The 25,958-nt window shown below is 39.4% G+C and overlaps 1 protein-coding gene across 13 annotated transcripts in view; it reads right to left on the bottom strand.

Moving 5' to 3' along the window:
- The window catches only part of LOC105696123 (syntaxin-binding protein 5), a 188,653-nt gene that overhangs the window by 48,145 nt on the left and 114,550 nt on the right, over positions 1-25,958 (bottom strand). For all 13 annotated transcript variants that reach the window (XR_002762140.1, XM_023431852.1, XM_023431856.1 and 10 more), the window contains exons 5-12: positions 15,396-15,459; positions 14,147-14,351; positions 12,948-13,026; positions 11,229-11,383; positions 10,746-11,037; positions 8,406-8,649; positions 8,032-8,288; positions 6,657-6,846 (exon numbers count right to left, since the gene is read on the bottom strand). Coding sequence is in view for 12 of the 13 variants with exons in the window: in XM_023431852.1 (XP_023287620.1) it covers positions 6,657-6,846; positions 8,032-8,288; positions 8,406-8,649; positions 10,746-11,037; positions 11,229-11,383; positions 12,948-13,026; positions 14,147-14,351; positions 15,396-15,459 (1,486 nt within the window). In the remaining variant the exon portion in view is untranslated. The remainder of the gene's footprint in view (positions 1-6,656; positions 6,847-8,031; positions 8,289-8,405; positions 8,650-10,745; positions 11,038-11,228; positions 11,384-12,947; positions 13,027-14,146; positions 14,352-15,395; positions 15,460-25,958) is intronic.

The following is a 25,958-nucleotide window of genomic DNA, read 5'->3' as shown; positions in this document are numbered from 1 at the left end:
GAGTTGGTACATTCGGATTGCTAATCGGTGTGTTTTGGTCTAACGAAACGCGAACGCCTAGATCTCACGATTTTGAGGTTAGGGGATGATTCCGTAATTTTTAATTGAACTTCTTCCGGTTTACGGTTCACAAAGGGCGTGAAAATGTAGACGTTGGCTTGTACCTCGTAATCCCTGAAGTTAATTCGGCATGGTACCTACCCTTATAAATTATTCCCTTTTTTACTTTAGTACTGTACAGAGCGTAACGCTTCGGCCTTCCAGAAGGATCACATCCTTTGTAACGAGAAATTTCCATCGGGTCGTTCACATATCCCTATTACCCCTCGATTTAGTATATCCGAAAGTAGCGCTTGCCAGGAATGCATATTGCATTGCATCTTATGCGACCATTTAAACTTAACCTTACATAACCTTAAAACTTACTGGTGTAAACGGTGGTCCTGCAACGTCCCTCCTTAAGCGCGCCACTTGAAACTAATTTCTAAATATTCATGCACTTAATCTACCATGCAAGGGCTCCATGGAAACCATTAACTCCTGGTTAATTTAACTAATCCGAGCCCGTAGGTTGATCGGCGGTTAAGCGAAAGGAAGCGATTAATTAATCTCGATGTGACAGCGTGTCACACAGCGAAGCAAAAATTCGATGACGCATCTCGGACATGCAGGGATCACAAAATGGGACTTTATGTACACAATAAATATATTCCTTACTCTTCCGGAATGTTTTCGACGGTTAATTTATCTAATCCGAGCCCGTAGGTTGACCGGCGGTTAAGCGAAAGGAAGCGATTAATTAATCTCGGTATCTCGGTGTGACAGCGTGTCACACAGCGAAGCAAAAAGTCAATGACGCATCTCGGACATGCAGGGATCGCAAAATGAGACTTTATGTACACGATAAATATATTCATTACTCTTCCGGAATATTTTCAACGGTTAATTTATCTAATCCGAGCCCGTAGGTTAATCGGCGGTTAAGTGAAAGGAAGCGATTAATTAATCTCGATGTGACAGCGTGTCACACAGCGAAGCAAAAATTCAATGACGCATCTCGGACATGCAGGGATCACAAAATGAGACTTTATATACACGATAAATATATTCATTACTCTTCCGGAATATTTTCGACGGTTAATTTATCTAATCCGAGCCCGTAGGTTGATCGGCGGTTAAGCGAAAGGAAGCGATTAATTAATCTCGGTGTGACAGCGTGTCACACAGCGAAGCAAAAAGTCGATGACGCATCTCGGACATGCAAGGATCGCAAAATGAGACTTTATGTACACGATAAATATATTCATTACTCTTCCGGAGTATTTTCGACAGTTAATTTAACTAATCCGAGCTCGTAGGTTGACCGGCGGTTAAGCGAAAGGAAGCGATTAATTAATCTCGGTATCTCGGTGTGACAGCGTGTCACACAGCGAAGCAAAAATTCGATGACGCATCTCGGACATGCAGGGATCGCAAAATGAGACTTTATGTATACGATAAATATATTCATTACTCTTTCGGAATATTTTCGACGGTTAATTTCACTAATCCGAGCCCGTAGGTTGATCGGCGGTTAAGCGAAAGGAAACGATTAATTAATCTCGGTATCTCGGTGTGACAGCGTGTCACACAGCGAAGCAAAAAGTCGATGACGCATCTCGGACATGCAGGAATCGCAAAATGGAATTTTATGTACACGATAAATATATTCATTACGCTTCCGGAGTATTTTCGACGGTTTAAATTCAACTCGTCTCGGGATTTTGCGGGGGTTAAATTGTGGGTTTGCATCCGAGCAGAAATACAGAAGCCGAGCGACATGTTGGTGATGTTTAGTACGCCATTAATGCGATTCAAACAGCAATTCATGCACGCATGATTACCATGAATAGGTCAGTGCGATGCATTATTCTACCTCTCTACTTTGGCAAATGCATAATATGCATACGCTGTCGCATAATGCGAGGCAAATACTAATGGGTTAAACGTATTAAATTTTATTACATGCGATATTAAGAGCGTCATTTATTATGGAGGGGGCCGTTCGAGTATTGACTCAATTTCGATACCTAAAGTAGACGAGATCGATATCCGATCAATGAGGCGATGACAAATTGGCTCCCTAATCGATATAAAAAACAAATCGTAAAAATTGAAGCCGCATTTCAGTTTTTATTCAACGGTAATCGGATGTCCAATTACCAAAATCGTGTTTCTGGAAATGTTAGTGCTACGCGATGGCTAATGCTAATTCCATCTCTTGTAATCCCGGAGAAATTAAATCGTTTGTTTGATTGATCGATGGAAAATTTCATGTTGCAGTTTATAAAAGCGACGGTAATGCAGGGTCGTTGATATGTATGCGGTTTACTCAGGAAATGATTTGGGTGTACGTGTCACGTATTAACAATGTGATTAAAAAAGAGAAATGTTAACAAATTTCGTAGTGCTTTCGTTTTACTCGGAAAATGGTTTGGGTGTAAGTGTCACGTATTATCAATGTGATTAGAAAAGAAAAATGTTAAGAAATTTCGTAGCGTTTTCGTTTTACTCGGAAAATGGTTTTGGTGTACGTGTCACGTATTATCAATGTAATTAAAAAATAGAAATGTTAAGAAATTTCGTAGCGTTTTCGTTTTACTCGGAAAATGATTTGGGTGTGTCACGTATTACCAATAAGATTAAAAAAGAGAAATGTTAAGAAATTTTCCAGCGTTGTCATTTTACTCGGAAAATGATTTGGGTGTACGTGTCACGTATTATCAATGTGATTAAAAAAAGAGAAATGTTAAGAAACTTCGTGTCTAAAGGGTTTCTGTCGAGATTGGTATCATAGAAGCACCCTGCATATTTCTTTTATATCCAACAAATGTTCTTCATGGTTTGGTGATAACGGCTCGGATGAAAAAAGCGTAACAAGCGATAATTGACGTTAATGTGGCAGGAGTGTAATAAAAAATTGCCACGGCTCGCATAAGATCGAGATTAGTCGTGAAAGTTGCGTGTCTTGCGTGTGTACAAAAATCGCTGTATGGCAAGCATAACGAGATGTCGAATGTTCGATAATGTATATACAAGAAAAGACAAGCGCAAAACTATTCGTGAGAACTAAGTGGAACAATAGCGACGAGTCATTACCGTGGATCACTGATACATATACTAACTGATAGCTGATATCCATTTGTTTAAACGAATTCAAGGCACCCCAGCGCCCCTACACGTGGGCGGCGACTCTAAATAAGTACCGTCTGCGCATGCGCAATACTGTTGAACCGTCAATTCGCGAAGGTAAACATTTAAGGTATAAACGACATAAAAGACATAATTTACGTGTAAAACGGTGCGTTTGACATATCGTAAGAAAGCTTCGATTAAAACAAAACGGTTATCTTTTTTTAATAAAAATGACCGCATTAATGTTATCTACGGTTGAATGGCGCAAAACTTATGAACCGTCAATTCGCGAAGGTAAACAGTTAAGGTATAAACGAAATAAGAGACATAATTTTGTAGGATATCGGTTATCTATAATAGTTAGTGTACAGATCAGTGCTGTGGACAAGTTGCTGACAAACGACTGACAAGGAAGGTATCCCAGGTCGATCTTGCCGATTTGATTTCTTTTATAATATGTTATGGTAGACTAAAAACTAAGCGACACGTATTTTTTTTTATTTGCCATTAAACACTTTAAGGGAGTGAAACCACCATCCAAAGTAAGGCCTGTGAAGGGTGGCTCACCCCTTAATTTTCTTTTCAATTGAGAAAATTTTATTTTTCATTTCTCGTTATAAGAAAGCTTTTCCAAATGGATTGGTTAAAACATACTTTACACTAAAAAACATTAAGGGGGTGAAACCACCATCCAAAGTAAGGCCTGTGAGGGGTGGCTCACTCCTTAATTTTTTTTTTTAATTGAGATAATTTTATTTTTCATCTCTCGTTATGAGAAAGCTTTTCCAGATGGTTTGGTTAAAAAATACTTTACACTAAAAAACATTAAGGGGGTGAAACCACCATCCAAAGTAAGGCCTGTGCGGGGTGGCTCATCCCTTAATTTTTTTTTTTTTAATTGAGAAAATTATATTTTTCATTTCTCGTTATAAGAAAGCTTTTCCAGGTGGATTGGTTAAAAAATATTGTGTTCTTGTTAGTAAAACTGCCAAATCGCCTTACTTTGGATGGTGGTTTCACCCCCTTAAAATGATTAATGGCAGATAAAAAAAAATACGTGTCGCTTGGTTTTTAGTCTACTATAACATATAATAAAAGAAATGAAGTCGGAGAGATCGACCTGCAATACCGCCCTTGTGAGTATAGTTGAGAAAACGGGCTTAACACCAGAACTACCAAGACCAGTCAAAATGACTGGTTTCAAATGGCCCATCCTATAAAAAAAAAAGTCCGTCGGTAATTCTAGTGTTAAGTGTTTCAAAACATGTACAAGACTTCGATCCGGAAAGAGTCAAGTGCAGCTTTTGCCTCGAACTGCAAACTATATGCTCTAGGAAAAATTACTATACTAAAACCTGAGTGGAAAATGACAAGTATGACCAGTAGTTGACGATGGCGTTCTCGTTTCGTGTGTTCTCTTAAATTGCTTCGCCTTTTCCGTTTCGACAGCCTTTGCGAACAGGACTGGAAACTTTTGATAAGCGATTGTCTCTGTGCGATCAGCAGGTGTGACACGTACCTTTGTTCTAAACTATCGATAAAGGGGAGAAAAGAAAGAGATATGTACAAGTACAGTCAATTAAGCGCCGACGAACTCCACAAGTTGGGCGCACACTGATAAAAAGTCTAATGAAATTTACATACATTTTCTCCGCGATTTATAACTTAAGATCCACGTAGAAAAACGTCATGTGGGGAAATGACGAATTAGGAAACGTATAGATACTTGAATTTAATAAAATATCATATTGTAATTTTCAATAATTTAACTCGGTAGCCGAATGTGATACAGGGTAATTATCCTGCAATTTATCCTGGCATCGAAATAAACAATGATTGAGTATGCAAATTTACATGGGCACTTTTATCAGCGTAACGCGACCGAAGCAAGACTGTACTGAAAGAAAATTAACACTAAAGCCTAAGAAATATATATACTCGCATAATCGACCTATGTATGGCATTGTGTTCCTTCTACTTCTACGGGAAGTGTAAGTACTCGAGTTTTTTTTTTTCTTCCGGATATTTTGACGAGTCTTGTATGCTTGACTAGGAATCAGCTGATGTTTGTTTACAAGTGGATCTGAAGGTACCTCTCAAAGTCGCTCATACCGAGACTTTAGGAACATAATTGTTAAAGAAAAAGCGTTTCTTCTGCAGAATCGACATCGGCAGAACAAATTGCAGACTTAATGCGACTGACAATGAGATTCGAAGTCAATGAACGAACAAGTGCGACTATATGCTTGACTAGGAATCAGCTGATTGTTGTTTACAAGTGGATCTGAAGGTACCTCTCAAAGTCTTATACCGAGACTTTAGGAACATAATCGTTAAACAAAAAGCGTATCTTCTGCAGAATCGATATCGGCAGAACAAATTGCAGACTTAATGCGACTGACAATGAGATTCGAAGCCAATGAACGAACAAGTGCGGCTTCTGGACTCCCCAAGGTGTGCAATTGCAGGAGAAATGGAAACCTTACTGGCTTTCCATGTTGTACGTAGAGTTTACATTAACTGAACTTGAGCTTTTAATGAATCGGGAGGTTCTCCGCTCGCCGGGACGCGAGGATAACAAAAGACGATAGTTTTTTAAGGAGAGGATATGATACAAAAGAGAAAAGGTGAGATAGTCTTTCTGATGGACTCCCACAATTTGCTATGTTTCATAACCACGAGCAGAAAAATAATTCACAGGCATAGGAAAGAACTCGGGTTGCTTCAACTTCTTTTTCCAGAAATGTCTTTATTGTACGCATATTGTTATGTTGTTGTCATATTGCAGGATGGAAAACACAAAATGCGTGATGAAATATAAGGCCTCCGAGGAAGCACACCTTGTTTCCTTCGTATCATTGACGGGAGTACAGAGCGTTTATGAGTGGGGTATGAAAATATGGCTACAAATGCGAAACAAATTAAAAAGAAATAATATAAATAGTTACAAGTTTCATTTTTCCATTAATAAAGTAATAAAAAAATAAAGCCTCTGTGGAAGNATATGGCTACGACAGCGAAACAAATTAAAAAAAAATAATATAAATAGTTACAAGTTTCATTTTTCCATTAATAAAGTAATAAAAAAATAAAGCCTCCGAGGAAGCGCACCTTGTCTCCTTCGCATCATTGGCGGGAGTATGGAGCGTTCATGAGTGTGGTATGAAAATATGGCTACGACAGCGAAATAAATTTAAAAGAAATGAAAAAAATAGTTACAATTGTGTCTTTCCATTCCATATGATGCTGGTAAACAAACGGCAGCTATATTGCGGAATGGAAGGCGCAAAAGGAGTGATAAAAAGTAAGGCCTCCGCGGAAGCGCACCTTGTTCTTTTTGCATCATCGGCGGTGATACGGAGCGTTCGTGATCAGGGGGCACACAAGTGAGGAGAAGCTCGTTGATCGGTTCGCGAATATACGGCACAGGGGCAAAAGGGCGAGAGATCAAGAGGATGGACAGCGAAAGAAGCACATTTTACCTGGTCTACGCTTGGACTCCTTGCCTTATCGTCATTTTCCTTCCTGGTCTCGTCCTGCCTCTTGGGACTCCTCAGGGCCCGCTGATGAGGATCCCCGCTATTCCCCAGGTCCGCCGTGCTCAGGACCAGCAGCGATACCTTCTGTACAATGTCAACTATTACGATACCTAAGTCGCTCCCGTACGCCATGCTGAAACAAACGTTTCCCTCCTTCAGACTCGCTCCATTTTTCATTATCCACCCTTGGTCCTCGGTTCACCTTTGCGGCCCGATGCATTCAAGCAACCTGCTTTTCAGCGATCCATTGGCTCGGTGCCTTTCAGAGCCCCGTTCGTGCGCCGCTTTTCAAAGCCGAATAGGAACAAAAGGGTTATCGACGATAAATCGACGACTGATAAAATGCCCATACTTGGCGGAAACAAGCCCAGCTATTAGCGAGATTCATCTCCGACAATGCGTTCTCTTCCCCCTGCCGTTCTACCCCTCGAAAAGTCTGTTGCTTGAAGGCTCGACCAAGGAACCCGGCTCCTTGACATAAAATGATGTCTCCTAGACGTCATTTTATGTCAAGGGGTTAATTTCGTTTGATAGACCCACCAAAAAGGGTACACATGAATTTTAATTTATCGACCTGGATTTAATTTATCAGCGTCTTTCATATCATAGGCTCGAAAAAATGACGTCTCCCAAACGTCATTTTATGTCAAGGGGTTAATTTCGTTCGATAGACCCACCAAAAAGGGTACACATTAATTTTAATTTATCAACCTGAATTTAATTTATCACCGCCTTTCATATCATCTTAGGCTTGAAAAAATGGTGTATCGTTCAAAATTCGTCTTAACCCCTTGACATACAAATAAAACGGAATTTGAAGCATCCGAAAAGTACTATTTAATTTGTCTGAAGGCAGTTCATGACGTCCCCCAGACGTCATTTTATGTCAAAGGATTAATGCCGTTCGATAGACCCACCAAAAAGGGTACACATGAATTTTAATTTATCGACCTGGATTTAATTTATCAGCGCCTTTCATATCATCTTAGGCTCGAAAAAATGATGTATCGTTCAAAATTCATCTTAACCCCTTGACATAAAAATAAAACAGAATTTGATGCGTCCACAAAAAGCTATTTAATTTGTCTGAAGGTAGTTCCTGACGTCTTCTAGACATCAAAGTCTACAATGGCACATGAAATGAATGACGTCTCCCAGACGTCATTTTACGTTAAGGAGTTAATTTCGTTCGATAGACCCCACGATTGATTTCGTCGTAACCAGTGAAGTATCAATTGGACCCGATTAAATACTCGTTCTATCCGAAAAGTGAACTCTTCTCTCTCGGCGTACCACCCGCAAGATGCGACATACTCACAGGCCGTAGGAAGAATTTAAACTGAGCGCGGTTATGTTCTCAGGTTGTTCTCCATTGGCCCCGAACGTTAGACAGATCAAGGTAGCTTGGAAACCCGCTGCCCTTTTTTGCAAACCGCTTTTCACTTTTAAGGGATGATTGTACTCTACCGAGTGCTTGGACTCCTCGCCAGAGGCGTTTCCACTAGGGGGGTGCTCGTAATCCGGCGAGCTTTCTTGTTCCCTCGTAAAGTCGGAGACGAAGGGCACCTCGAGGGTCTGAAAGAAAAAAATTGAACGCGTGGAAATATTTCCCCAGGTCCTCCCCAGTCGATGATCCTTCGGTCGCCTCTCCTGCTGGCCGAGGGATCCGGCATCTTTATTTCTAAGACTCACCACCACCTCCGACATCCCTTCGACCTTCTTGAACTTAAACAAGACGACGTGCTTTCCCGAGCCTGCTATCGCGAGCTTGCGACTCTCGGGACATAGGAAAATAAGCTGTATCGCAAGCGGGTCGTCGTCAGTCTCTAAACTGCGAGCTTTCGTCTTTTCGAACAGCTTTGCTGTCTTTAGCTTATAGAGGACTTGCAGCGTGCCAGCCGATGCGTCCCAGAACTTTATGCTACCGTCGGAGTGTCTGAAATTATTACAAGTTTCACACGGCACGACATTTTCACTCCCCAGGTGCGGACCGAGGTCACTTTCCGTCATCTTGAGGCCACCGTTCGACTTTTGCGGGAAAACGGAAATTAAATTAACCCTTTCGTTACCTCGGACGAGATATCTCGCGACCCGATACTGGCCGATCAACGCTTTTGACAAGATATCTCGCGACCCGGTAGTAGCCGATCAACGCTTTTGACGAGATATCTCGCGACCGATACTGGACGATTAACGCTTTTGACGAGACATCTCGCGACCCGGTAGTAGCCGATCAACGCTTTTGACGAGATATCTCGCGACCCGATACTGGCCGATCAACGCTTTTGACGAGATATCTCGCGATCCGATAGATTATCGTCAAAAGCGTTAATCCGCTACTACCGGGTCGCGAGATATCTCGTCAAAAGCGTTGAGCGGCCAGTATCGGGTCGCGAGATATCTCGTCCAAGGTAACGAAAGGGTTAACGAATCACGGAAAGCAAGGATCCACCGAGGAAAAGACATCCTTGAACCAAGGAAGTATTTCTTTGAATGGCATCGATACGGAGAATAATTATTTAGCTGGAAGAATTTTAAATCCCCCTTGATCTTCCCGAAGAAATGCCGCGTCCAGTTTATTGGAATTTCAGGGGAATAATTATTCTTTGAATTATGAAAATATTTCTTTGGCTCAATGGCATCATTTCCTCGGCGTGGGTTGGCATGACTCCTGACTTTGGGGATACGAGATTTGTCTTTGATTCCTTTGTTTTCCAGATTCCCAGGTTTGATTGTCGAGATCATTGGCCAAGATTCTCTAAATAGCATAACAATAACCGATGATTAAGGTGAAGTGAAACCCCCTTCAAATCAGTCGATTCGAAGACACTTTTTTTTAAGGGTATTGGACCAAACTGTCCGAATCATTGACACATGACTCGTGATCATCTAAGAATTGTCCTGACACATTAAAAATTTGGATTTTTGGAAAAAATAGTTTAACCTAGCCCAGACCAGAATCAAAATGGCGTCGAGCTCTTATATTTCGAATAATATACAATTATCGAAGGCTCTGATATGAGAAACGAAAGGGTCAGGACAATTTTACGACAATTTAGAACACTTTGGTAATCTATAAATTCCTATTTGAACAAGATAAAAGCAAAAAAGTGTTTTCTGCGCTTTTATGCTAAAACGATGGGAGTACTTGAGTAAGAATTTAATTGATCTAGAAATCACAGATGGCGCAGGTTGTCCCTCTGCAGTCAATTAGGGCCTCAGAAACCATGAATACAGAGGATTTCTCGAGTTTTACTTCGATTTCTTTATAATTATTGTACGAAAACGACGGATGGAGCCATGTAGTACAATATTCAATGTAATTCGACACAGCTGTCGATATAAAAACCAACGTTGGCAACGTAGATATTCAGAAAAATTTTTATCGACGTCGATCAAGTTCCTCGACGTGTTTCACTTCACGTTAAATATGCAAAATGACACGGGCGAGGTCTCGGAGTGAAAATTTAATTGACCTGGAAATTACAGATGGCGCAAGGGGTCCCTCTGCAGTTAATTAGGGCCCCAGAAAGCACGAGTCCAGAGGATTTCTGGAGTTTTACTTCGATTTCTTTATAGTTATTGTACGAAAACGACAGGTGGAGTATGCCATTTGGTACAATACCCAATATAATTCGACCCAGCTGTCAATATAAAAGCGAAAGTCGGCAACGTAGGTATTTAGACAAATCTTTATCGACGTCGATCAAGTTCCTCGACGTGTTTCACTTCACCTTAAATATCTAAAATGACATGGGCATTTTTATTACAGTACATTTCTCATTTCGGCCCGTTTTTCGTAACGATCCTTGCTTTAGAATCTGTAATCCAGTCTCGAAAAGGGTTCTCTCAAAGGCGAAATGTGATTTGATCCTAGTCATGCCAACCCGGAGTGCCTAAGTCGAAAACGGCGAAGGACTATAAGAAGAAGAAGTCCGCGAAGAATCCCGATAACGATAAGGAAGCGAAAGACAAAACGAGGGGAGGAGGTCCGCGAAGGAGATGACGCCGAAAGTCGTCCAAGTAACTCACCCAGTAAGTATAATCTCATTGTAACTACTAGAATTGGGGCTCCATTCTCCGCCAGAGACTGGCCATTCCTTTTCACTGAATCCGGTTTTCTTCTGCGATTTAGAACCAACCGAATAGAAGGCCGGCACCAAGTCCGACGGGCAATCGGCGAAATATGCACAGCAAGTTACAGCAGATTCGTGAATGTCCATGGGATATGGGTTTTCAAAGCAAGGAAATCCAGGTGTCAGTAAATCTATGACTACGAGGTCGTTTTGCAGCAACACTACTACTGCGTAAGGATCTTGGAAGTCTGTGGGAAAAGTGGAAGTACAGATATAAAAAACGCTGCCCAGTCAAGCCCGCCTCGAGTTACTCGGCTCTCGTTCCCGCCGGAGACGAGCCGAGGTACCGTGCGCGAGGTATAGTTACGAATATCGGTACGAATAGTTGCGTGCAGCCAGTTAACTCTCAAACGAGTAGTAAGGAAACCTCCTTGCGTACCGCTGCTCCAGGGACTCTCGCACAGAGTTATAAAGTCCACCACGTTCTGCTCCATCTCGAGCACCGTCGTCGTCTTTCCCTGTATAACCGTGATGCTGGACGTCCTCAAAGGGTTGTAATGACCCAGTCCACCGGAAAATATTATATACGCCTCTCTGCGACATAACAAAGCAACCCCGTTAAGGTGATACGAAAGTGTGACATATGCGTAACAAAAAGTGATAATATTTATGAAACTTTTCTTCAAACTGGGTGCACCAAATTATCTAAAACTTTAGGCTTCAGAGCCTCCATAATCACGTGTTGGCTCTTTAACACGTGGTTATGGAGGCTCTAAGGCCATTGAAAGAATGCGAAATTGTATAACCGTGATGCTGGACGTCCTTAAAGGGTTGTAATGACCCAGTCCACCGGAAAATATTATATACGCCTCTCTGCGACATAACAAAGCAACCCCGTTAAGGCTATATGAAAGTGTGACATATGCGTAACAAAAAGTGATAATATTTATCAAACTTTCTCGCCAAACTGGGGGCACAGAATTATCTAATACTTTACGTGTTGGCTCTTTAATACGTGATTAAGATATAACACGCGTTAAACAGCCAATACGTGGTTATGGAGGCTCTGAAGCCTCCATAATTGTGTAACGAAATTGTATAACCGTGATGCTGGACGAGCTTAAAGGATTGTAATGACCTAGTCCACCGGAAAATATTATATACGCCTCTCTGCGACATAACAAAGCAACCCCGTTAAGGTGATACGAAAGTGTGACATATGCATGACAAAAAGTGGCAATATTTATAAAACTTTTCTTCAAACTGGGTGCACCGAATTATCTGAAACTTTACTTGTTGGCTCTTTAACACATGATTAAGATATAACACGCGTTAAAGAGCCAACACGTGGTTATGGGGGCTCTAAAGCCATTGAAAGAACGCGAAATTGTATAACCGTGATGCTGGACCTCCTCAAAGGGTTGTAATGACCCAGTCCACCGGAATATATTATATACGCCTCTCTGCGACATAACAAAGCAACCCCGATAAGGTGATATGAAAGTGTAACATGTGCATAACAAAAAGTGATAATATTTACAAAACTTTTCTCCAAACTGGGTGCACCAAATGATCTAAAACTTTAGGCTTCAGAGCCTCCATAATCACGTGTTGGCTTTTTAACACGTGCTTATGGAGACTCTAAAAGTTTAATAAATATTTTGACCTTTTATTATGTATATATCACACTTTCATGTCACCTTAAGGTGATATGGGTCATTCTGTCCTGTTAAAAAAATTCATACACTTTTGGTACAAGGTTGTAATAAAATTATACATTTTAGATAAGAATATTTTTTTGGCCGTTGCAGCAAATTCATTTGCTAATTTTGCAAGCATTTTTTCTAAAAGTAGTACTAATGATTATATCTTCGATTCGATATTATTGCAAACATTTTTGTTGTTGGTGGGATTATTAATGCAGGAAGAGCAAAACTTTCTCAGCGATACTGTCATTTGCTAAAAGTGTGAATGTTTTTGTTTTCTATGCAGACTTGAACATATTACTTTTTACGTGCAGAGAGACAATTTTGTTGACGACAATTGGTCGAGATTGGTTGGTATTTTCCTCCCTTTAAATGCTTCTTGGACTTTCGATTCTTCTCCGTTAATCCAAGTTACAAATACGCAAAGAATAATTATCTCGACGTCGACTTACCCGGACGATCTGCAAAGCTTCCACTCTACTTTCTGAATGGATTTACAAGGCTCTGGCTCCCCGTCTTTTGTTGACTTTGCTGTTCACAGAGAAATAACGACAATTAACCATTACTCCAGTTAAAATTAGAAGTGATTATAGTCACCTATCAACACACACTTGCCAAAATGATGAGTGACTGTAATCACTCATCAACACACTCGCTAAAACAACGAGTGACTATAGTCACTCATCAATATAATCGCTAATACGATTGACTATAGTTACCTATCAACGTATTCTCTAAAACAACGATTGACTATAGCCACCCATCAACATATTCGTTAAAACAAGTGACTATAGTCACCCATCAACGTATTCGCTAAAACTACGAGTGACTTTAATCATCCATCAACACACACTTACTAAAATGAGTAACTATAGTCTCCCTTTAAAATTTTGTTCACAACTTTAGTCGATTTTTTTTGTTACTTTTAGACTTATCGACGATAGTGAACTTACAGTTGAGTCTTACAACTGCATTTGCGATTCAAGTATCCGTATAGCAGAAGCATACACTGTTAAAAAAATTCTGTGAATTTTATAACATTTTTGACGAAAGTTTTATTCAGACATGGTTTACTAATTTTAATATAGTTTCAAATAAAATATATGACATGTGTTATAAATTTAATACACAAGTATGTAATAAAATTATAAAGGATATTAGTAATTTTATGATATATGTATCATAATTACAGGACATTCGTACATAGTACAGTTATAACGAAAAAAAATAACAATTTTAGAAAACACATTTACAAAATTATAAAATAGTTTCATGAATTTAAAAACTCATCACAGAAAATTATCAATAATGTGTACTAAGTAACTTTCGAATATAAAATTTACAATTTTCCCACACAATTTCACAAAATCATAACACAATGTTACAAAATTGTAAATTTATTTACAAGTTCGCAACAAATGTGTACTAATTCACTTTTAACCCTTTGGCTACTAAGAGCGCCTAAAGGCGTCCGACGTTTGGTCCAATATTGCCTGCACGGTCAGACGAATTTCGCCCATATGTCGAAATGGCTCCGGGTTCAAAGGGTTAAGACATCAAATTAATAATTGTATTACAACCTTATGTACTAGAAGTGTATGAATTTTTTTAACAGTGTCCTGGCGAAAGGCATAGTTGCATCGGAACTAACCATGGGGATGTGTAACGTTTATCGGCTTCGTGTTCCTCAGAGTCCACGTGGAAAGGGATCCATCTGTATGACTGCACATAAACTGTTTCCCGTCGTGATGCCAAGATATTGATCTGAGTGGTTCGTCGGACTGACACCTGTAATCCGCCTGTTTGGTCTTTAAGTCCCAGAAAACGATTTGCCCGGTCTCGTACCCGATCAGCATCTGAAAGCAGATCGGAAATTGATGTTGAAAAACTCATCGTACGTCTTGGCCGCATCGAGCGGTTCCTCGGATTAAGGTGAAGTGAAACACGTCGAGGAACTTGATCGCTGACGATAAAAATTTTTCTAAATACCTATGCTGTCGACGTTCGTTTTTATATTCACAGCTGTGTCGAATTGTATTGGGTATAGCACTAAATGGCATCCTCCACCTGTCATTTTCGTACAATAATTATAAAGAAATCAAAGTAAAACTCCAGAAATCCCCTGGATTTGTGCTTTTTGAGACCCTAATTGACTGCAGAGGGACCCCCTGCGCCATCTGTGATTTCCAGGTCAATTAAATTTTCACTCCGAGACCTCGTATTCCCACCGTTTTAGCTTAGAAGCGCATAAGACACTTTTTTTGCCTTTATCCCGTTCAAATGCGAGTTTCTCCATTACCAGAGTGTTTTAAATTGTTATAAAATTGTCCTGACCCTTCCGTTTCTCATATCAGAGCCTTCGATAATTGTATATTGATCGAAATATGAGAGCTCGACGCCATTTTGGTTCTGATCTGGGCTGAGTTAAAAAAATTAAAAAAAAAATCCAAATTTTGAATGTGTCAGGTCAATTCTTAGATGATCACGAGACCTCGTATTCCCATCGTTTTGGCATACAAGAGCATAAAACACTTTTTTTGCCTTTATCACGTTCAAAATGCGACTTAATCGATTACCACAGTGTCCTAAATTGTCGTAAAATTGTCCTGATCCTTTCGTTTCTCATATCAGAGCCTTCGATAATTGTATATTGATCGAAATATGAGAGCTCGACGCCATTTTGGTTCTGGTCTAGACTAAGTCAATAAATTTTGATTGAAAATCCAAATTTCATAAGTGTCACGATATTCCTTAGGTACTCACGAGTGGAGGTTAGAGTTTCAGACACTTTTGTGTAATACTCTTATGTAATACTTGTAGAAAAAAAGTGTCTTATCCGAATTGAATGGTTGGAGGGAGGTTTCACTTCACCTTAATTGGATCTCTCGGACGATACGTACCTTGCTTAAGTCTAAAGGATTATCGCTCAAATGCACCACGGCACCGGGATGAGTTTTCCTCGATCTGCAAGCAATTCCAGAGACGGGCCTTTGTAAATGGGTTCCTTAAAAGTAATATTATTCTAATTACATTGCACAGGGGACGTCCGTATATTCTCGCTTCGGTAATACTTCGCGCCATTTCGATTTCTCGCCTTGCTGTCTCCCTTAATGTGATATGAAAGTGTGATATATGTGCCCATAATTATGAAAGTGGTCTAAGTCAAAATTAAAAAAAAATGAGTTTATCAGTTATTTCACGCCATATTATTTCAAACGAAATTAATTCAATGTAATTTCGAAACAAAAAATATATGGACTTAGACCACTTTCATAATTATGGGAACATATACATAAGAAAAAGTGAAAATATTTATGAAACTTTTCTTCAAACTGGGTCCACCGAATTATCTGAAACTTTAACACGTGATTATGGAGGCCCTAAGGAATAACGCGCTGCTTATAAAATGTCTTTTTTCGAAAAAAAAAAAAATGTACTTATCTCGGACAAGAACCAAAAAAAGATATATATATATTTTTTTAAATGAAATTCCATAATCACATGTTAAAGTTTTAGATAAATTGATGCACCCAGTTTGGAGAAAAGTTTTATAAATATTTTCACTTTTTGGTGTGTGTATATATCAGCGCAAGATGATATCAAATTGTCATTCTAAATCATCAAATTTTTCTTCAAACTGGGTCCACCGAATCATCTGAATCTTTAACGATTTAATGGTGAAAAATAATATCAACTTATCGATAATATACTTTCAGCAACAATTTGAACCTTTATAAATTTTATCATTTTACCCTTTACAATTTCCCTGCGCAATCAAGCCAGGCGCAATGATGCAATTTGCGTTCGATGTACGCATGATGTTGCACATTAAATGCATACTACACGTAAGACACTACATTACAGGTACATTAGAGGTGTATCAGGGCGTTGTGTGAGTTTCGGGCCACATCCACCGCACAGTGGAGTGTCGCAGGAAACGTTGCTCGCGTGCAACAAAGGTGCCTTTGATCTTTCCCCTCAAACACAAAGGTTGTCTCTCGAAAACTTCCGGACATCCTTGAAATTCTATCCTATCCTTAGGGGAACGGGTCGCGCTCCCTTATCCGGGGCGCGGGAGAAACGAGCGGGCCAAATTTGCGAGTACAACGAGCCAAAGTGGAACTCAAACGTGTGGTCGTATTCCGACCGAGTTTCTTCACTCGGCTGATCACTCTGTTAAATCTACTCCGCTTTGTGGAGGGCGAAATTCTGATTTTTATCACATCCCAGAGCGCCCTCACTGATAAGGAAGGTATCCCAGGTCGATCTCTCTGATTTGATATCTTTTATAATATGTATTGTTACATANAAAAAAAAATTAAGGGGTGAGCCACCCCTCACAGGCCTTACTTTGGATGGCGGTTTCACCCCCCTAAAGTGTTTAATGGCACATAAAAAAAAATACGCGTCGCTTAGTTTTTAGTCTACTATAACATATTATAAAAGAAATCAAATCGGAGAGATCGACCTGGGATATCATCCTTGTGAGAAAAATAAGGTACTTGAAATGAAATAAATGTGACTATTTAAAAATCGAATAGTTGACTCAAGTGAAATTTTCATTGGTTGAAATAATTATTTCTTTACGGGGATTAAAGGTGGGACGCTTTCAACTAAACCAAAAATGTCGAAATAAGTAAAAATCTACTAGGTTTAAATATGACTAAAATTTCTTCGCCTCCAGTTGTACATTATTCTCAGGGCAGGGTAACCCTAACCTCTGTATCGTAGGCGCTCGATGAAACAATTTCTATACCTTATTACCAATTTATTAATTTTTCTGTACCTTAAGATGATATGAAAGACGCTGAGAAATTAAATTTTTAAATTAAATTAAATTTTTTTTTACTTTATTCGCGTTGCAGAGAGTGCGACGTCGCAAAATTGTATACAGTAAAGTTGCCGTCAATTTACATGTCGCGATGTAATGATTCGATGATTGCAATAATTGAGACGTTGAAGAGGGTGCATTCATTGCATTCATTGCCGCAGTAGACGTTCCTGTTATCATCTCCACGTGTTTATCGTCGCAACCCACTCTGGGCTAATGTATGTATTATATACGTATAACGATATGCGTCATTTCGGTAAAGTAATGATGAAGAGATCGACGTAAAATTGTCGGAATCCCGGGAATTAATTATTCTAACGACTGTTTATGACCAACGTCGCCATCTGTGACGTTTAGCTGCAACTAAATTTTTTGTCTAAAAACTCGCCCCGAGACGAGCCAGCATTCTCCTGCAATCGTTGGCGAAAGTATTTTTCATATTTTCTCATCTGACTCTGTAATATTTCATTTCTACGCTATTCTACATTGTTGGAGTTAGGTCCTGAAACTCTTCATTTTCGATTCTAAGCCTCCAAGAAGCGTAAAACATTGAAAAAATGCCCGGATCATGCCATATTGGTTCTAGTCCATCATAAATAAATTTTATATGAAAAACAAAATTTCATGAGTTTCAGGAGCTACTTTAGGACCTCCATATTCACGAGGTAAAAATTGAAAGGAATCGGTACCTCCAATTCGGAGAATACTTTCCCTAACGATTTGACTTCCCAGATATTCTCTTGATCACCTTAAGGTGATATGGAAGAGTCAGCTTTCATATCTAAGAAGTCTTTTTAAGGTGATATGAAACGGTCATTTTATACATGTAGACCTCAAAATATTTATTAAACTTTTCTCCAAACTGGCTGCACCGAATCATTTGAAACCGTAACACGTGATTGTCCCGCTGCTCATAAAATTTCATATTTCACAATAAAAATGTAATTTTGGTTCTAGTCTAGGCAAAAGAAATAAAAATTTTTTGGAAAAATGAAATTCCAGGAGCATCGCGTTCTTCCAGAAGGCCTTCAGAATCCCGTGCTGAAATATCAAATGATTCGGTGCACTCCAGAAAAGTTTTAATAAATATTTTAACGTTTCATATACCTTTTCATATCGCCTTAAAGGCACATTACAACATCGCATACGTCTCGAGTAACCCGAAGAAACGCCGGTGTATATATTAGAGGCGCCTCCGGTTCCCCGACAAACACAAGAGGGTTTTCCAGGAGAGAATTCCCGGGCATCCATGAAACCCTATCCCGTCGTTAGGGGAATAAGTTACTCTGCTCCCTTTTTCGAAGGGCGCGTCATGGGTGGAAAGGAAACCGCAATAGACGACATAAAGGGGGTGCTGCGGGCGAAATCGTCCCCGAAGGTGGAGTATATGGTTTAAGATCGAAGGTACGAGCTATAAACTTTAAGGCATAAGGCATAAGCCTTAAGATTAAAAGCACAAGGTACCAGGCATAAATCAGAAGATTGAACATCCATCTGTGATTTCCGTGTCAACTAAATTTTCACTCCGAGACCTTGTATTACCGTCATTTTGGCATAGCAGGGCATAAGACACTTTTTTCGCCTTTATCCCGTTCAAATGAGAGTTTATCGATTACGAGAGTGTTCTAAATTGTCCTAAAATTGTCCTGACCCTATATCGATAGCCATGTCGAATTATATTGAGTAATGTACAAAATGGCACGATCCATCTGTCGTTTTCGTACAATAATTATAAAGAAATCGAAGTGAAAATCCAGAAATCCCCGGGATTCATGGTTTCTGAGGCCTTAATTGACTGCAGAGGGACCCCCTGCGCCATGTGTGATTTTCATGTCAATTAAATTTCCCTGCGAGACCTCATATTACCATCGTTTTAGCATGGAAGGGCATAAGACACTATTTTTCCTTTATCCCGATCAAATGAGAGTTTATCGATTACCAGAGTGTTCTAAATTGTCGTACAATTGTCCTGACCCTTTCGTTTCTCACATCAGAGCCTTCGGTGACTATAGTCATCGTTAGTAGCCAAAGGGTTAAATGGTATTTCCGTAATATTTATCTTATTAATTCACGATGAAAAGCAGTTATTGAAATATCTCCGAGTGTTTCGTATTTATATAAACAATAAGAATCCCAAACGGCAATGTCGAACAAATGGAAAAAAATACTTCTTAGCTAGCGTCAGGCGTTGGGTGACTGTAGTCATCGTTAGTGGCGAAATGGTTAAATGGTGTTTCCGTAATAGTTGTCTTATTAATTCAAGATGAAAAACAGCTATACAAATGTCCTTGGGTGTTTCGTATTCATATAAACAATAAGAATTCCAAATGACAATATCTAACAAATGGAAAAAAATACTTCTTAGCGAGCGTCAGGCGTTGGGTGACTATAGCCATCGTTAGTAGCGAAAGGGTTAAATGGTGTTCCGTAATATTTATCTTATTAATTCACGATGAAAAGCAGCTATAGAAATATCTCCGAGTGTTTCGTATTTATATAAACAATAAGAATTCCAAACGACAATATCTAACGTAATGAGAACAATACTTCTTAGCGAGCGTCAGGCGTTGGGTGACTATAGTCACCGTTAGTCGCGAAAGGGTTAAATGATATTTCCATAATTTTTATTTTATTAATTCAAGATGAAAAGTAGCTATAGAAATATCATTGGGTGTTTCGTATTCATATAAACAATAAGAATTCCAAATGGCCATATCTAACAAATGGAAAAAAATACCTCTTAGCGNTCACGTTTTCAAGTATGAAACGATTTGAGACCCCCAGTTCGTAGAAAAGTTTTATAAACGATTGAGCTTCCGGATGCCACTTTCACATCTCCTTAAGGTGATATGAAAGTGTGATATTTACGTAACAAAAAGTAAAAATATTTGTAAAACTTTTCTCCAAACTGAGTGCTCCGAATTATCTGAAACTTTAGCACATAATTATAGAAGCTCTAAGGAATAACGCGCTGCTCGTGAAATTTCCTTTTTCGAAAAAAATGTACTTATCGCGGACAAGATCCAAAAAAGGATATCTTTTTTTTTTTTCGAAAAATGAAATTTCACGGGCAGCGCGTTCTTCGTTAGAGCCTCCATAATTACGTGATAAAGTTGTAGATAATTTCGTGCACCCAGTTTGGAGAAAAGTTTTGTAAATATTTTCACGTTTTGTTATGTATATATCACACTTTCACATCACCTTATATATATAATACATTTTATATATATGTTGACGTCCGTTACACTCTGCGCTCGTTACTCTGCTAAAGTCAATTTGAATAGGCAATGCATTATTTATTTACAATCTCAATCTATTTCGTGCAGGTAGAAGGAAACTTCTCAGCTGTTCCAAGCGTGAGCATTTACCAGGGAAATATTTTCCCCGGCATAGTTTTTAACGCGTATCCCTAGGAAAATGCTATTTTCCAACTCTTCGGCATCCCGATCCACTTTTAGCCAGGGTCGCGCAAGAAGGACGCAAACTCGATCAAACGAACGACCTCCGATCCGAGAAGTTTAGTCTTAAAGCAACGAAGAGGATTCCTTTAAACTCGGGAGGCCAGATGCATCCATTCTTTTATGGAAGATCCTTTGCTCTGCTCGTTCCCGTGACCCGAATATGCCCTGGGAGGTCTTTTTACTATTTTGCTTATGTAGTTTTTAAAGAGTAACTCCCGGCCAACTGTGGCTCAAAGATGGCCGTTTTTATGGACACACACGGTGCATATATTTTCACATATCTCCACATATTTCTACATAACGAGTGTATTACGAGCCATTTGGCACGTTGGATCCCCTCAATGAATTCGCCACGTCATATTTCCCATTTATACCGAAGAAGTGTTTCCTGAGCCACATTCGGTCAAGGTCTTTCCGACGAGGGCGCCATCTTGATCTCAAAGAAAGATCCTTCGGTTCACGAGGTACTATCTCGAAGCAGAGAATTTCTTCTTCTAGCAAATCGACAAATTTATTCTTTTACGAAAAGCCTTGTATTGTATCTGGTTCATTCCCGACTCGAATATGTCCTGCGAGGCGTTTTTACTTTTTTGCGTTTGTATCTTTTAAAGTGTAACTCCCGGCCAACGGCGACTCAAAGATGGCCGTTCATATGGACACACTCGGTGCATATATTTCCACATACTTCCACATAACGCGTGCATTACGAGCCATTTGGCATGTTGGATCCCCTCAATGAATTCGCCACATCATATTTCCCATTTATGCCGAAGAAGTGTTTGCTGAGCCACATTCGGTGAAGGTCTTTCCGACGAGGGCGCCATCTTGATCTCAAAGGAAGATCCTTCGATTCAAGAAGTATCATCTCGAAGCAGAGAATTTCTTCTACTAGCAAATCGACGAATTTATTCTTTTACGAAAGGTGTTGTATTGTATCTCGTTCAGTCCCCTGACTCCAATATGCCCTGAAACCTTTTTACTATTTTATGTATATACTTTTTAAGGAGTAATTCTCGGCCAACGGCGGCTCAAAGGTGGTTCATATGGACACACACGGTGCATATATTTCCACAAAACGCGAGCATTACGAGCCATTTGGCACGTTGGATCCCCTCAATGAATTCGCCACGTCATATTTCCCATTTATGCCGAAGAAGTGTTTCCTGAGCCACATTCGGTCAAGGTCTTTCCGACGAGGGCGCCATCTTGATCAAAGGAAGGTCCTCCGGTTCAAGAAGTACCATCTCGAAACAGAGAATTCCTTCTACTTAGCGAACTGACGGATCCACTCTTTTACGGAAGGTCCTTCACTCTCCTCCGCTCGTTCCGGTGACCCGAATGTGCCCTGCGGGGTCTTTTTATAATTTTACGTTTGTATCTTTCAGAAGAACTAACTCGCGGCCTAGGTGGAGTCACAAAGCCGAGACCAGCGTTTCTCCGAATGACGTAGGGTGCATGAAATCTTTTTTAATATTTACACTTTGAGCCATTTGGGACGAAAACACTCCCGAGGGATTTAACCCGTATTTTTCTTCCTTACCTCTTCCTCCTCATCACTTAGAGAAAAATGAGGAAAAGTGTCCCTGCCTCGGTCTTCCTCGTCCCGAGCCATTTCCAGTTAAGGTCTCTGCAAGAAGGACGCTAACTCTATCAAACGAGCGACCTTCGATTCGAGAGTTTCGAGTAGAAGTACCCGAGGAAGACTCCTTTTTCTCCTGAGGTCCATTGCGGGCATTGTTTCACGGAAGATGCACTTTTAGTTGAAATTTTAGACCTACTTCGATCCTCCGTAATCTTACAAGGAAGGTATCGAAGATCGATCCCTCCGATTTGATTTCTTTTATAATATGTTATAGTAGACTAAAAACTAAGCGACACGTATTTTTTTTTTATCTGCGAGTTTCTCGATTACCGGAGTGTTCTAAATTGTCGTAAAATTGTCCTGACCCTTTCGTTTCTCATATGAGAGCCCTCAATAATTGTACATCGACCGACATATGAGAGCTCGACCCCATGTTGGTTCTGGTGTGGGCTAAGTTAAAACATTTTCTTTTCAAAAATCTAAACGTTTAAAGTGTCAGGATAATTCCTATATGCTCACGAGTCATGTGTCAAAGTTTCAGACAGTTCTATATATAGCCAACATCCCTTTAAAGCGACCTCACATTACCATCTATTCAGCATAGTAGCGCATAAGACACTTTTTTGCCTTTATCCCGTTCAAATGCGAGTTTCTCGATTACCAGAGTGTTCTAAATTGTCGTAAAATTGTCCTGACCCTTTCCTTTCTCATATCAGAGCCTTTGTTAATTGTATATCGATCGAAATTATTATGTACCAGAATTTATTGCTAATTAATTGCACGCAGAAAAGCAATCTCGAAAGTCCATATAATGGTAAATTTTGGCATACTGCGAGAGCGAAACCAAATATTTCTTACAACCGTGGTATATATTTCGCAGAGAAGAAAAGAAAAATTACAGTTGAATGAGAAATTGCCAACCTGGAATGGTATAAGAACAAATACGATTTCACGCCAATCTAGCGGTTGTTTACTTTTTAAGGCAATATTTAGAAGCGCAAAAGATGCCCGAGTTCTCTCGAGATCTGGCTGTGTACATTTCAAAGAGAGAAACAGGAAACTACAATTGAAAGTGAGATTGGATGTCACTCTAAATTGTTGACAGAGTAAAAGAAGAGATACGATTGGTAGTCGATCGAACATCCCCTTACTCTTTTAGGGGATGTTGGTACTCTTTTAAGGGATAAGGCGCGAAAGATACACAACCCGGAGGTTTGGCATTTGGTCGAAGAGAGAAACGGAAAACCACAAATTGAAATGGAAGATGGCTTCCGATTTAAAAGGATTTCAATAGGTAAGAACAAATTCGTTTTCGCGTCGATTTCCTGTCTATTTACTTTTGTTAAATTGACATTTGAAAGCAAACGTAAGGGGAAAAGATCCTCATGTATTCCGAATATCTAGTCGTATGTGTACCTCTTGATAAAGAAAATGAGAAACTGGAAGTGAAACGAAAAATGGTTGCCATTCTAGAAAGGTATCAATATGTAAGAACAAATACGTTTTCGCGTCGATCTCCTGTCTACTTACTTTTGTTAAAATGACATTTGAAAGCAAACGTAAGGGTAAAAGATCCCTATGTATTCCGAATATCTAATCGCATGTGTACTTCTTGATAAAGAAATAAAAAATGGTTGCCATTCTAGAAAGGTATGAATATGTAAGAACAAATACGTTTTCGCGTCGATTTTCTGTCTACTTACTTTTATTAAATTGACATTTGAAACCAAACGTAAGGGTAAAAGATCCCTATGTATTCCGAATATCTAATCGCGTGTGTACCTCTTGATAAAAAAAAATGAGAAACTGGAAGTGAAACGAAAAATGGTTGCCATTCTAGAAAGGTATCAATATGTAATAACAAATGCGTTTTCGCGTCGATCTCCTGTCTACTTACTTTTTTAAATTGACATTTGAAAGCAAACGTAAGGGTAAAAGATCCCTATGTATTCCGAATATCTAGTCGCATGTGTACTTCTTGATAAAAAAAATGAGAAACTGGAAGTGAAACGAAAAATGGTTGCCATTAGAAAGGTATCAATATGTAAGAACAAATACGTTTTCGCGTCGACCTCCTGTCTACTTACTTTTTTTAATTGACATTTGAAAGCAATCGTAGGTGCGAATGTAAAGGTAAAAGATACCTATATACCTCGAATGTCGCATTTGTACTTCATGAAGAAAAAAAAAAAAAAATGGGAAACTGGAAGTGAAACGCGAAATGGTTGCCATTCTAGAAAGGTATCAATATATAAGAACAAATACGTTTTCGCGTCAATCTCTTGTCTACTTACTTTATTAAATTGACATTTGAAAGTAAACGTAGATGTGAATGTATAGGTTAAAAATACCGTCTGTTTACTTTTTTAAATTACTGTTAATAAACGCTAAAGACACATAAAAGCCTTGGCGGCTGATCGAGTTTGTGGATAACAAAAAGAGAAACGCGTATCTGGAACTGAGAGGAAGAATGGTCGCTGGACCTCGATCGGAGATATAAGAACAAATACCTTTTCTCGTCAATAGATCTAACGAAGTATCGAAATTGAGGTAAAGGAAGTAGCGGAAGAACAAAGGAAAGGAAACGTGTCGTTGGACAGAGACCCTGGGATGCAGCCAAAGGACCGGTAATTCGTTTCGGTGCCAATAAATCTAAGGAAGTAAAAAAAAAAAAACATTCAGGGCAGATTCCTGAAAAGGTAGAGAAAGAGAAGAAAAATCAGCTGAAATTACAAAAATTAATTAGCGTCGAGCAGTTATTAACTCGCGATCGGAACTCAGGAATAAATCCATTTCCTCGCTGATGATTTTAATAAAGGAAAGAAACTCTTATCGGAGGGTACCGAACATCCTGTAATAAAACAGGAAAAAAAAGAAGAAATTCGGAAGAGAATATAGATACAAAAGAAGGCGAACTCGACCCTAGGATGCAACCAAAGACCCGGTAATTCGTTTCGGTGCCAATAAATCCAGAGAAGTAAAAAAAACATTCAAGGTAGATTCCCGAAAAGGTAAAAAAAGAGAAGAAAAATCAGCTGAAATTAGAAAGATTAATTAGCGTCGAGCAGTTATTAACTCGCGATCGGAACTCAGGAATAAATCCGTTTCCTCGCCGATGAATTTAATAAAGGAAAGAAACTCTTATCGGAGGGTACCGAACATGATGGAAAAAAAAGGGGGAAAAGAAAAAGAAGAAATTCGGAAGAGAATGCAGATACAAAGGAAGGCGAACTCGACCCTGGGATGCAGCCAAAGGACCGGTAATTCGTTTCGGTGCCAATAAATCTAGGGAAGTAAAAAAAAAAAACGTTCAGGGCAGATTCCTGAAGAGGTAAAAAAAGAGAAGAAAAATCAGCTGAAATTACAAAAATTAATTAGCGTCGAACAGTTATTAACTCGCGATCGGAACTCAGGAATAAATTCGATTCCTTGCCGTTGAATTTAATAAAGAAAAGAAACTCTTATCGGAGGGTACCGAACATCCTGTAATAAAAAAGGAAAAAAAAGAAGAAATTCGGAAGAGAATGTAGATACAAAGGAAGGCGAACTCGACCCTGGGATGCAGCCTAATACCCGGTAATTCGTTTCG

This window comes from Orussus abietinus, unplaced genomic scaffold (assembly GCF_000612105.2).
Source record: "Orussus abietinus isolate OABI.00-Male unplaced genomic scaffold, Oabi_2.0 scaffold171, whole genome shotgun sequence".
Lineage (NCBI taxonomy): Eukaryota > Metazoa > Arthropoda > Insecta > Hymenoptera > Orussidae > Orussus > Orussus abietinus.
This window is presented reverse-complemented; position numbering and strand designations above follow the sequence as displayed.